The sequence below is a fragment of the Hordeum vulgare genome, chromosome 7H (assembly GCF_904849725.1).
Source record: "Hordeum vulgare subsp. vulgare chromosome 7H, MorexV3_pseudomolecules_assembly, whole genome shotgun sequence".
NCBI classification, from domain to species: domain Eukaryota; kingdom Viridiplantae; phylum Streptophyta; class Magnoliopsida; order Poales; family Poaceae; genus Hordeum; species Hordeum vulgare.
In genome coordinates, this window is record NC_058524.1 from 9,876,130 (window position 1) to 9,888,806 (window position 12,677).

The 12,677-nt window shown below is 41.8% G+C and overlaps 1 protein-coding gene and 1 pseudogene across 1 annotated transcript; both read right to left on the reverse strand.

Annotated features, from left to right (window-relative positions):
• Positions 1–4,843: 4,843 nt before the first annotated feature.
• On the reverse strand, positions 4,844–5,825 carry LOC123407996 (annotated as a pseudogene).
• Positions 5,826–6,257: 432 nt separating this feature from the next.
• Positions 6,258–11,418, reverse strand: LOC123412428 (disease resistance protein RPM1-like). Its single transcript, XM_045105374.1, has 5 exons — positions 11,144–11,418; positions 8,074–10,863; positions 7,848–7,981; positions 7,192–7,375; positions 6,258–7,035 (listed from the first exon to the last, which is right to left on the reverse strand). Exons 1-3 carry the CDS (start codon positions 11,257–11,259, stop codon positions 7,894–7,896), a joined length of 2,994 nt encoding a protein of 997 aa, XP_044961309.1. The 5' UTR covers positions 11,260–11,418; the 3' UTR covers positions 6,258–7,035; positions 7,192–7,375; positions 7,848–7,893.
• Positions 11,419–12,677: the final 1,259 nt, after the last annotated feature.

The window sequence follows — 12,677 nt, forward strand, 5'->3', positions numbered from 1 at the left end:
GCATGGAAAATATTTGTTTGTTTTCCTATAACAATGATAGGAGACGGTCTAGGAATAACAAGCATACATTTTTCTAAATCAAAGATTTCAATCACACTTTTAATCCCACCAATATTCTCAGGAATATAAAATCAACGCTTTGTTACTTTTATTGGGCCTATATGCGTCTTAACTGTTTGTATGCTTGGTGGCACTTAGAATGTGGTAGATAGACATGCCTATTTTCTTACTCGGATTTTTAACAACAACTGATTTTGATCTTACCTAGATAGAAGGAGAAATTTTACATTTACTGGTGTCTCTATACGTGAAGGATGGAACATGATAGATGTTCGACTTTTTTTTATGGAGAAAAACTGTTTGAGTTGGTTAGGTGATGTGTGCATTCATCTGGAGTTTAAGTTTTTTTTTTTTGAACTCAAGTGGAGATTGAGTTTGTTATACTCTATATGTGATGTGAGCTCGTCTGAGGCCTACCATGTTATGTTTCACACACTGAGCAATCATAAATTTATTAGTTTATAACACCCACATATTTCAGGCCTATTATTCTCTGATAAACTTGGTAATTTCTAGCCTATTTCTTTTTTTTACCTATATTATACTCCTCGTATACAGTTAATACGTAATCTCAAAGAACCTTTCTTTATTTAGGAAAATCCTTTTTCTTTTAGATAAACGCTTGCTTTTCCCTACTTTCGTGGGGCATGCAGGTGTATATTTTTTTAACTTTCACATGCAGGTGTATATTTTTTTCTGTTTGAAAAAAAACATTTGGAGGTTTTGTTTTTTAATTTGACAGGCAGATGCATAGATAAGTTTTTTTTTACCTAGGTTCTATCCTGGACGCATACACATTGCCTTTTTTCCTGCAACGACAAAGGCACTGTCTTTTTATTCTTCTATATAGAACAAAGGGTGCTACGCGTCTACTGATGGATCCGTACTAAATATCCACCACTGGAATAGCCGTTTGATGTACACGCTCGTAGCCATTTGATTTATTTGCTGGCACGCGGTTTAGTCGCCTCCTCCGACCAATTAATTCCTGAAGCAACGGTCCAGTTGCAGAAACAAGCTCGTTGTCCCGCAAAAATCTTTGCATCAGAGGTCGTGCTGTAAAAATCTTTGCAACAAATGTTATGTTGCAAAAAAACTTTGCAACATACGTGAGGTTGCAGGAAAAAATTTGTTCGTTATTTTCGACATATGTACTGTTGCGGAAGAATTTTTTACAACAAAGGTCATGTTTCTGAAAACTTTACCTTGCACGTTCTCACACCCAGCACTCATCGACACTTTCTTCAACCTGAGTTATGTTTTTGAAACAAGACCCTTGTTGCGGAAGAAAAATATATTCATTGTTGAACCATTTTTCTTCTTTTTGGAAAAAAAACTGTGTTGTGGAAATCTTTTGAAACTAGCCTATTGCTGAAGAAAACTTCACAATCAAACTTTTTTCTGAAACAATACCTGTGTTGCAGAAAACTTCTGCAATAATACTCTTATATTGCATAAAAGAAAAACTGATTGCACGAGACTTTTTAGCGACGAGTACTGAAATAAGATCAATCCGACGGCTAAGCAAGCGGCGGATAGTTCGCCTGCATCAGCTGGCTGAACAATAGAGTTTTCCATAAAACAAAGGAAAAAAAGGCCATGTCCCATCAATCTGTATTTTTCTTTTAGTATATAATAGATAGATAGAAGAAGATAGAAGATAGAAGATAGAAGATACATAGATAGATGCATATTTAAATAAGGTATTAATTAATTATTGTATATGTATATAGACAATAAAATTATATATATACACTATTGCAGGCGGCTCCTATATAAACGATTTTTATTCACTTTTGATGACATATATAGTTTTAAACTATCACCTTGCATATGTGGGCGATAGGGCGGCCTATCCCACACCACACATAAATCATCGATAATGCCTTCGTTCGATCACAAATGCCACACAAAAGTAGAGCATGTGCGATTGGGAGCACCATCATAAACAAACATATTGCAAAAGTCGTGTGTCATGTGCTTAACATCCGACATAGGGAGTCCCAACAATATGTTTTCGTTCGTATCGTACATCACAAACAATTTTGTGCATAAGTCATTTGTGATAGGGGTGGCTATCACACACGATGGCTAGAAGGAACTGTGTGGCATAGAGCTGTCCATCACACAGACTTTTTATGTTGAAATGTTTGTGAAAGGGTAGCCTAACACTCACAGTAGTCGTGCGGAAGTCGTGTGTCATAGCTCATTGATCCAACACGTCAACATTCCAGAAACAACTTGGGTTTGTTGAGGTTATCGCTCACGGTGTTCTCCAAGAAACCGTCAGCAATAAGAAACCTCAATAATCAACCTAGTTGGTCTATTATTTATAATCCTGTTAGTAATCAAATTGATAATTCATATCAACCACACAATAATTTTCATATTCGTATTAGGGCAACGAGGGTTTCATAATTGAAATAGGTCAGACTATAATATCATATAGGCATAACTACCTAGCTACCCAATTGCACGACATGACCAAGTTGCACATGCAACATCTAAAACCTTCAGAAAGTAGCATCATATAGACAATAAATCGACAAATGAATCTCGTCTAGAAAGATGTTGAAGCGGAAGTCCAATATTGAGCCTTTACTGATGTTGAAGGTCCTTGCGACTTTAGGCCTGTGCATGTGGATGGTTGCCCAACCATCCTTCGTCCGATTGAGGAAAACTTAAAGATTATACCATGGGTATTGTATGAATACCTTACTCGCCTCTTGACCATACATGTGGTTTGGTACATATTCATCGATGAACTGCTCTAGAAAGGACTGGAAACAAAGATATGCATAAATTTTGTTTTGAAAATTTGAAATGTCGCAAAGGGAAAAACACAAGGTAAAAGAGATAGTACCATTCTATAGTTCACTCATGTCTTCTTCAATGTGCAGACAAACATCTTGTTGTTTTTCATAGCTAGTTTCTCACTAGTAGAAAAAGACATTTTGTCCGCAACTTTAGTCTCGGTTGGCTTCCGGCACGGGACTAATGCGATCATTAGTCTCGGTCCCAATGGCTAGGAGCGGACGGGGACACAACCACCATTAGTCCCGATCCCAACGGCTAGGAACGGACGGGGGCACGGCCACCATTAATCCCGATCCCAACAACTAGGAGCGGATGGGGGCACAGCCAACATTAGCCCCGGTTCATTGGTGAACTTTAGTCCGAGTTTGTATTACAAACTGGGACTAAAGGGATGGTGGCAGACTGACATCAGGCTAGGGCCCCAGCGAAACCATCGATCGAGTGCCTCCTAAGTATCAAAATTTTAAAATGATACCACGTGGACACTGAGCACTGAAGGAGGTTTTCTTTAACAAACAAACAATATGTTCTTTTCTCTGCTACGAAATGGATTATAGGAATTGGAAATAAAAGCAAGCTGAGGGTATTCAAACGAAGATACCTACAGGAGTTGTAATTTGTAAAGCTAATACAACGAAAATCACAGTTTTTCTTTTTGCGGGAATGCATGAGTATATACAAAATGAATATCAGAGTTAACAGTGTATATATAGCTAGGCATATTGTTTCATCAACTCAAATTTGGCAGATAATGGATAACAACAGATGCAATCATTTATGTCTGTGTTATCGCTTGATGGAGAGGCCAAGTGTAGTCCACCTTTTCGAAAAACAAAACGAGTGCGCTCATCATTCTCTGTTTACAAACAAGCACATACATAGTTGCAGCAACAAGTGGAGAGTAATGAACCATCTCTAGAAAAAACAGACTACTAGAAAACAGAGCAACTCTGTTTTCGAAATTGAAGGCCTCTTCACCCGGTTGATCATCTATTCCATTCCATGGTGTTCCCCAAGAACCCAATTTTCCATTTGGTCTAACAGTTGCAACTTGTAAACCTGCTGAGATATCAGAATGGCCCCGCAGCTTGCTTCTCCACTTCATTACATTGAAGCCCCAAGATCAGTGCACTCATCTTCCATCCCAGCTGCAAAATGACAGGATCCCTCTCAGCTGCACCTTGCACGATATTAGAGGCCGCCAGCCAACAGAGAGAACATAGATAGCTGAACATGATGGCCAATGGCATCTTAACAGTACTGATATGCAGGTTTATTGGTAGCATTATCTTCTGGGGTGTAGTCCATTGCACTTTCAACGTCTTCTACCCAGCTGAAATGCATTTGCAGAGCATGCATTAGTGTTATTTCCTTGGCAAATGTATTATGTGTTCACAACTTGAAAAGAACATGAAAAATTGCAAGTATATGACGAACACGTTGTGATAACTACGAATAAATAACTCACCGGTTATCTGCAAGATCACTCCACGGTTCACGTTTCAGAGGCACTTTGACTGTCGAGACACCGTGAACTAGAGCTCTTGCCTGGCTCGGAAATGGAATACCAGGCTTCAGATTCAGCCGAGATCTTTCCTTGCGGGCAGAAAAGATGTAAGGATGTTCGTTCGCTCCAGGTTGAGGAGCTCCCTGCAACCAAGTGGATTATATAAAATAAACGATTTAACGGAAAATCAAAGCAGAACACCACGACAAATTTTACAGTATAAGTTAGTCCTTACGTGTCCAGCAGATAAGTGGAAATGGATGGCCGTATCATCACCGGCAACAAGTGCAAACGAGCAACACCTCGTGTATAGAGAGACAAACTGGAGCTGAAGAAAGAAACAAGCAGCATCAGGGCATCGACCAGTGATCAAGCATCGCTGTCCTCGTCGTCAGAATTGCAGGAGCAGAAATCATCTTTGACTTCTTGTCTGTCGCAACAAAAGAAGAGCAGAAATCATCAAGGGTCGTCGTCGTCGGAACTGCAGGACCAGAAATCGTCTTCCACCAAAGCAGAGGCTTGGCTGCTATACCAACAAAAGATTAAGGGACATCATCAGTTCAGTGGATACTTATCTGCTTCTACTAGTGAACCAAAGAGAAAATAGCTACTGACCTGTCGCTCCCGGTTGTCACGGTCAGCACCTGCGAGGACGAGGTCTCCCCTGCTGCTACATGCTCGGGATGAAGAGATGATGATTCCTCCCCCTCCATTGCTTCTTCCACATGTACAACAATATTGGATCCTTGGACAATGTCACCCAGGTCGTGGTGGCTCCGTTCATTTTTGCAGTCGTAGCACCGGATGATTGGGGTGTGCGTCGACTTCACGTTGCAACATACCAAGCCTGGCAACTTTACCATATCTATTAAGCCAAATCTCCTTGAGACTTGCAGGAGCTGATTTCAACCTGCAGGAGCTGATTTCTATTTTTCCAAGCTTGGGCGAGGTGCCCTCCTCAAATATCAAGTCTCTCGCTCGGACGAGAATCGAAATATCAAGTTTCTTGAGATTTGGGAATGCTCCTGTTTTGAACGCCAGCTTCTCCCCAACATATATAAGAGTTATATCCAAGATGAAGGTGCATGAGGTTGGGAAGTGGCCCTAGTATTTCCATGATTTTACCTTCTTCCTTTAGTTTGCTGCTCAATAAGTCAAGCTTGACCAAATGCATCAGACTGCCAACCCAGTCAGGAATCTCTCCAAGGCATCCATGCAACTTCATACTCCTCAACAGGGGAGGAGGAGAGGAAACAACATGCAGCCACTCGAGTGAACCATACTCAAGTGAATGTTCCCCAAAACCTTCGCCTCTCCCACCGGCCACCGACCTATCTGTTCCCGACGAGAGAGGCGGTGGCTGCGTTCGGCGAAGAAGCGTGAGACCGACCAATTCATATGCCCTCCTCCATTGACCATGGCTGCTGGCGACGTCGCGCATGGCGTCCGGTGATGAGGTTTGGAAGGCGAGCGGCGGTCAGTCTCCTGGTCTTAGTCTTAGTCAGTATGTTGATTGTTCAATTTAGCGTGCAGGTTTGTCAAACTATCGACACTTCAAATGGGAAAAATATCTTCACAAATTACAGATGAAAAATACTGCTGTTTAAATAACTCTACGGGTTTCATGTGCCGCTGCGTGGCCTTTTTCTGACAAAACTGTAATTGGCAGATCCAAACCGATGAGGATCACAAATTTATTGTAGTATATGGCAGGCACATTATTTCACCAACTCAAATTTTGCAGAAAATGGGATGACAGCAGATGCAATCATCAAGAAACACAGAGTGCTACAAACAGAGCAAGCATGTATTCTAATAAGATTTGATTTTGTTCCATGGGACTGCTCCAGTCAACGCTGCCAACTCCACGGAGTCCGAGAATTCAAACATGTTCTTAAATTTGCAGAGCTTGGGTAACAAGATATGCTACCACATGACATGTGTATGCAATTCAAACAATTCAAAAAAAAAGAAAGATATGCTACCGTCATTCTTTGATTACAAACAAGCACAAGCATAGGGGCAGCAACATGCTTAGATGAACTAAACATCTGTGAAAAAATAGAGTACTCGAAGATAAAGTAACCCTGTGTTCTCATCAGGTTGGCGGCCATTCCATTCCATGGTGTTCCTCCAGAAGCAATTATCATCTGGGCCAGCAATTTCTTCTTGTAGACTCCTTTTGAGTTATCAAAATGGCAGTGCGGCTTGCTACTCCCCTCCGTAACATTGAAGCTCCATTCACAGTGGTCAGCTTCACCTTGCACCATATCAGAGGCCACCAGCCAGCAGGGAACTTGGAGGGCTGAACTTATATCTATGCAGTTTCATTACTAGCAGCATCTAGTGTGTGTAGTGCATTGCATCTTCCACGTCTTCTCCCAAGCTGAGATCAAATACAGAGCATTATTAATTACTACATCTCATCAGAGCTAAGATACATCTCATCAGGCATCGCCTAGATACAAAGGCCGGAGGTCTTCCTCCTTTTCAAAAATAAATGTTGTATCTTAGCTTCACTTTGTTGCTTAGAGTCCACCAGCAGAGAACTTGGAAGTTGAATACGATGACCAATTGCATAGTAACAAAGCAGCTTAATTGATACTGGTATCTTGTGTTGTATAGTCCATTATAGTCCATTGCCTCCCCGACTGAAATACATATACAGAACATGCATAACGTCATTTTATCAGCAAATATATTATGTGTTCAAGCCTAAAACGACTTGAGAAATCACGCTGAACACAGTAACATGGTACTAAGTACAGTACAATGAAAGAAAAAGAGTTGTTGCTTGGTTAACTGACCAGCCATCGCCCTTTGGAGGTGGACTGTTGAGTGTGAAACATGTGAGCTCACTCCTGGGTCAGAAAGAAATCCAGTGGCTTCCAACTTCGCTTGACATGATATTATTCAGTGCCCCTTGGCAGCACAAGATGGTTGAGAAGCTTCCTTCTCACTTCTCATCTAGAACAGTTGTTCCGTTTCTTCCTAGATATAGATATCAAGCCTTTTGTTATTCTTATTCAGAACACTGAAAGATTTGTTCAACAACAACAACAAAACATAACAAAAGAAGGGTTTATTTATCTTTAACAACCAAGATAACCAAATTCAGGTCACGAAATGTGCATCTACAAGATAATTGTGTTCGGTTTTAAATTAAGTAGCACAAACATAACCTCTTAGAGAGGTTGAGACAACCAGTTTGTGTGCATGAAAGAGCAAACGTCGGGAGAAATCAGATGGAATAAAAAAATTGAAGGCGGTTTGAATTGTACCAACATGGTGTAGAAAGACGGCAGCAGAAATCAGAAGGAGCAACGGGAAAGGAAACGAGGGCCCATATAAAGGTGAAACGAGCAACACCTCATTGTTACAGAGAAATAGTTAAACACCGTCAGAAACCAAAATAGAACTAGCAGTGGATCAGAACCAAGGAAATAAACAGATGTAATTCTACCTGTATGAAACCTATGCGGAGATTCTGAAAGAAGTTCTCCAAATTATCAAGCATCATCGTCGTCGGAGTTGCAGGACCAGAAATCATCTTCCATCAAAGCAGAGCCTTGGACCTCCGTTATTTCAGGGTTTTGGCTGATATACCAACAAAAGATTAAGGGACATCATCAGTTCAATTGATACTCATCTTCTACTACGAGTGAATAAAAGAGAAAATGGGTACTGACCTTGACCTGTCCCCCAGGTCGTGTTTGTTCCGGTCCATTGTCAGTCGCAGAATGGGATGGTTAGGGTGTGCGTCCATCTCACATTGCAGCATACCAAGCCTCGCCACTGTACCATTGTAACCAAGTGAAAACTCCTTGAGACTTGGGAGGTATTTGAGACCAATAGTTCCAGATCTCAACTCACATAAAGTGATATCGATAATTTCGAGGTGGGGAGCGGTGCCTTCCTCAAATTCCACCTTTCTCAGTTGCCGCAGATTCCAAATATCAAGTTTTTTGAGATTTGGGAATACTCCCGTTTTGAACGCTAACTTCTCCCCAATATAAGAGGTGTATCCAAGACAAAGCTCTATGAGGTTGGGAAGTGGCCCTATTATTTCCATAATATGACCTTCTTCCTTTATTACGCTGCGCCATAATTGAAGCTTCACCAGATGCATCAGACTGCCAACCCAGCCAGGAATCTCTCCAAGGCATCCATCCAACTTCAGACTCCTCAACAGGGGAGGAGGAGAGGAAACAACATGCAGCCACTCGAGTGAACCATCCACTTTAAGAGAGCGGAGGCAAGTGAGCTTCTGAATGGCATCACAGAGTAGCTTGCATTTTTGTTTGGTGGCCCCTTCTGTTTCCACTCTCAGTTTTCTCAGCTGCACAAGCTCACCTAGCTCTTTAATTGCTTTGCCACTGGTTCGGCTGATGTCCACAAGCTCTAGTATTTGCAGCTCTGTTAGTTTGCCGATTCCTTTTGGCACCCTCACACCATATGACTTTGACCAAAGGCTAGACCATGCCATGTGTCGCTCAGCAACTACCTCATCACGCTCACTAGGATCAACCAAAGGTGTGAACTGGAATAGCACGGGCATACAAAGTGTGTTCACCAAGCATTCCTTTCGGTCATCCAGGTCAAACCAGCGGTAGGACCATTTCCTGGTACAACGGAGACTGTGTAGACTCTTGAGTTTACTAATCTCAGTTGGCAGTTCTGTAATATAACTGCCGCTTATGTTCAAAGTACGCAAGCCTTGTAATTTTCCTATGGATCTAGGAAGTTTATAAATATTTGAATATCCTCGAAGCGTAGAAAAATTCAGATACTTCAAGTGGCGAAACAGTCCTATCTTGCTGATATCCTTTTGTGTGACTTGAAACTTTGCATTCTCTAGATCCAAGGCCCGGAGCATTCTCATGTCAGGTGAACAAACTGAAGGTGATGGCCCCAATGATCTCTCACCAAACACAGTTAGTGACCGGACGTGGCCCCAATCTATGCCAATATTTTGGCGCATGATACCATGGTATGCTACATGGCGGAAGGTCTTATCTACAACACTAGTCAAATTATTCCCTGCCACGCACACGAAATTCTCATCTCTAGAAATTGCTATCATGACATCGCGAACGATATCATGGACTCGACAGCTCTTCACAATCCCTTCTATGTTCACTCTTGATGGCTGAATCATGCTTCGGTTGATTAGATCATAAAAGTAACTATTTCCAACCTCCTCAGTGCTTAGCCCATCCCTGGCTATAACAAATCCCTCGGCTATCCATCTTTCTACCAGACGCCTCCTTTGGATATCAAAATCCTCAGGAAATATGCTTAAATATAGAAAACACGACTTAAGGTGAGAAGGCAAGTGGATGTAACTCAGAGTAACTATCCTCCTCATTGCTTCAAGACTTCGGTTGCTCTCTAGTTCTATGGGGATCTGGTTGTAAATACTTTGCCATTCACTAACCTCTCTAGTGGCTAGCATGCCTCCTATTGTGAGAATAGCTAGTGGTAACAGACCTGACTTTTTGACTATCTTCGTAACTATTTCCCTCATTTTCACATCAGTTTTCATGTCCTCCTCACTTCTCCTAGACTTCCTTAGTAGCAAGTGTATGGCATCATTTGTTTCTAGGGGTTGATGGTGGTAGATAAGTGGTACGGAAGATTCCAATGAGCACTTCTCAGCTAAACCGACATCTCGCGTTGTTACCATTATCCGACTACCTTTATGGTTCCTACTCGGAAAAGCAATATTTTTTATCCAGTTCCAATCATCTATGTTCCACAAATCATCAAGTACAACAAAGTACCTCTTTTCAAGCAGCTCTTTCCTCAGATAGTTGGCGAGGTCCTCTTCTCGCACTGCATTACCTTCAAGCTGCTTCTTCAATGCTTCATCGCCAAAAAAATCTTTGATCATAACCTTGAGAAGCTCCATCCTGACAAATGATTGCGAGACAGTGATCCAAGCACAATAAGAAAAGTTCTCCATACTTTCATAAACCTTCCTTGTAAGAGTAGTCTTACCCAAACCACCCATGCCGACGACGCACACTACCTGAGCAGGGCTATTTATGGCATGGATATCTATGAGATTTATCAACTCTTGTTTGGGCTTGGAGAACCCCACAAGTTCCGCTTCATCAATGTTGTTAGCCGACTGGTTGCGGATATCTTCCATGCAAGAATCCCTCTCATCAATGGTTGTGGTAATTTGGTTCTTCTGAATCAGGTTGTACCGTGTGTTCCTGCTGCTCACTTCTTCAACTCTTGATTTGAGATCACGGATTTGGATGGTGATTCGATGGCGGTCTTTGAGCTTCATCAGCTTCCGCGACAAGGTTTGACTTGCCACATGCACCATGAATTCACCAAGGCAGTCTTCAATGTTGTAGGAAACATCCCTTACTTGCTCTGCCCACACCTTCAGTAGCATGTCTTTCTCCTTCATTGCTTCAGCAGCACCCAGAAAAGCCTGCATCGTTGCTAGCTCGTCTTTGATGAACCTAGCAAACAAAGGTTCGAAAGTAACTTTATTACAACACACTTTATGTCATTTTGGCAACCTGTCACATGCAATAATACGTGAAGAAAATACTCTGCAGCTCCATTAAGAGTTTTCAAGCCTAAAATGAATACCCTGGTGCCGTTCTATTTATATAATAGTTGGGTAAAATAATTTTAGCTGGTTCGAGAATTAATATATCCAAGCAGTAAGTGCTTATCCAACAAGAGGCTGCAGGGAGTGCATGGTCTGAAACTCTGAATAGAAGAAAACCAACTTACCAGATATCCTTGCGCACACCCATAAGGAGGCTCATCTCGTCGGCGGCAGCGGAGGCGGCCTTGCTAATGGCGCCCGCCATGATGGACCTCGCCATGCTCAGCACCGTTCCTGCCATTATCTCCGACGGGTTCTGAACTTCCGATGTGGTCCTCTCACGAACCGTAGTTTGGTTGAGTGGGCTCTTGAGGACTAGGAGTGAAGGCGCTAGCCTGGGAGTAAGAAGTGAACTTGGTGTAGCAAAGCAAAAGCTGCAGTGCTCTGTTTATAGCGCCCGGCAAGGATATGGTCCTCTAACAAACATTATAGTGAAAGATTATTGATTATGTCCTACAACGGCAACTAAACAGTGGGAGCAGTGTACGCAGACGAGAAACTGCTTAATTATTGGTGACGGCACGTGAACTTCATTGACTTGCGTGCCAATGGATTAATTTGGAGCTTAATTATTGGATCCACTTGCCACTAGCTTTGTTGATTAGAGCAAGTACAATAGAGCTGAGTCAGCTGGCTATAAGGAATAAAATAGTATATTTTTGCTTAGTTGGAGGAGAGAGAAGATGAGAGAGAAGGTAAGCGGGCTCTTAGCTAAGAGCCAGCTCTAGCACATGCTCCTAGACACTTTGTGAGAATGAAAGGTGGGTCATATAATAAATAAGTAGTACACTCTTCTAACCAACTATTGTACATGTTAGCTATAAGATGGGCTATAGGTGACATGGCATAAGCTTACAGCCGGCAACCGGCTCTACTATTGTACTTGCTCTTACTGCACTTGCCACTAGCTTTGTTAATTATTGGATCCACTTGCCACTAGCTTTGCGTGCCAATGGATTTATTTGACTTCTCCTCGCAATCTGCAAAAGCTTACTCCACTTGTGACATTGAGATGTATGCAGGCAGGCAGGAATCAAACTGACGCATCAGTGTTAGAGCATGGTTAATAGTATAGCCAACTGCTGGCTATAAGCATTTTTATAGCCCATCTTATAGCTAGTTTGTACAATAGTTAGCTATAACAAGTACTACTTTTATCATATATGACCCATCTTTCATTCTCACAAAGCACCTAGGAGCACGTGCTACAACTGGCTCTTCACGAAGAGCCCGCTTCCCTTCTCTCTCCTCTTCTCTCTCATCCAATTCAGCAAAAATATAGTATTTTAATTCTTACAGCCTGCTGACTGTATCTTATTGTACTTGCCCTCAACTAATCCATGCGTGACTGAAGTAGCGCGGTCTTTGTGTGAGAAAGCAGTGGGAAGATGTACTAAAGAATGTCCAAGACCAGGACTACTTCCAACCAGTAATTAATGCATGTTCACACACAGAGCCTACATTTTTGCCTATTTGGAGGGTAGAGATATTGAAAGGTATAAGGAATAAGCTTTCATGGAAGAGCCTAACTATGTATATATTTCTAGGCAAATACAGTAAATTTGATGAAAGAGAAAGTGAGAAGATAGAAAATAATACCAATAAAATAGCCAACCTCGTAGCCTACATTTTTTATACAAATGATGATAGATAATGGCT

Coding starts and splice junctions, on each gene's coding strand:
- LOC123412428 (XM_045105374.1), bottom strand. CDS start 11,259: ATGGCAGGAACGGTGCTGAGCATGGCGAGGTCCATCATGGCGGGCGCC. Junction 10,864..11,143: donor GGTGTGCGCAAGGATATCTG/GTAAGTTGGTTT, acceptor TTTGTTTGCTAG/GTTCATCAAAGACGAGCTAG. Junction 7,982..8,073: donor GACCTGGGGGACAGGTCAAG/GTCAGTACCCAT, acceptor TTGGTATATCAG/CCAAAACCCTGAAATAACGG.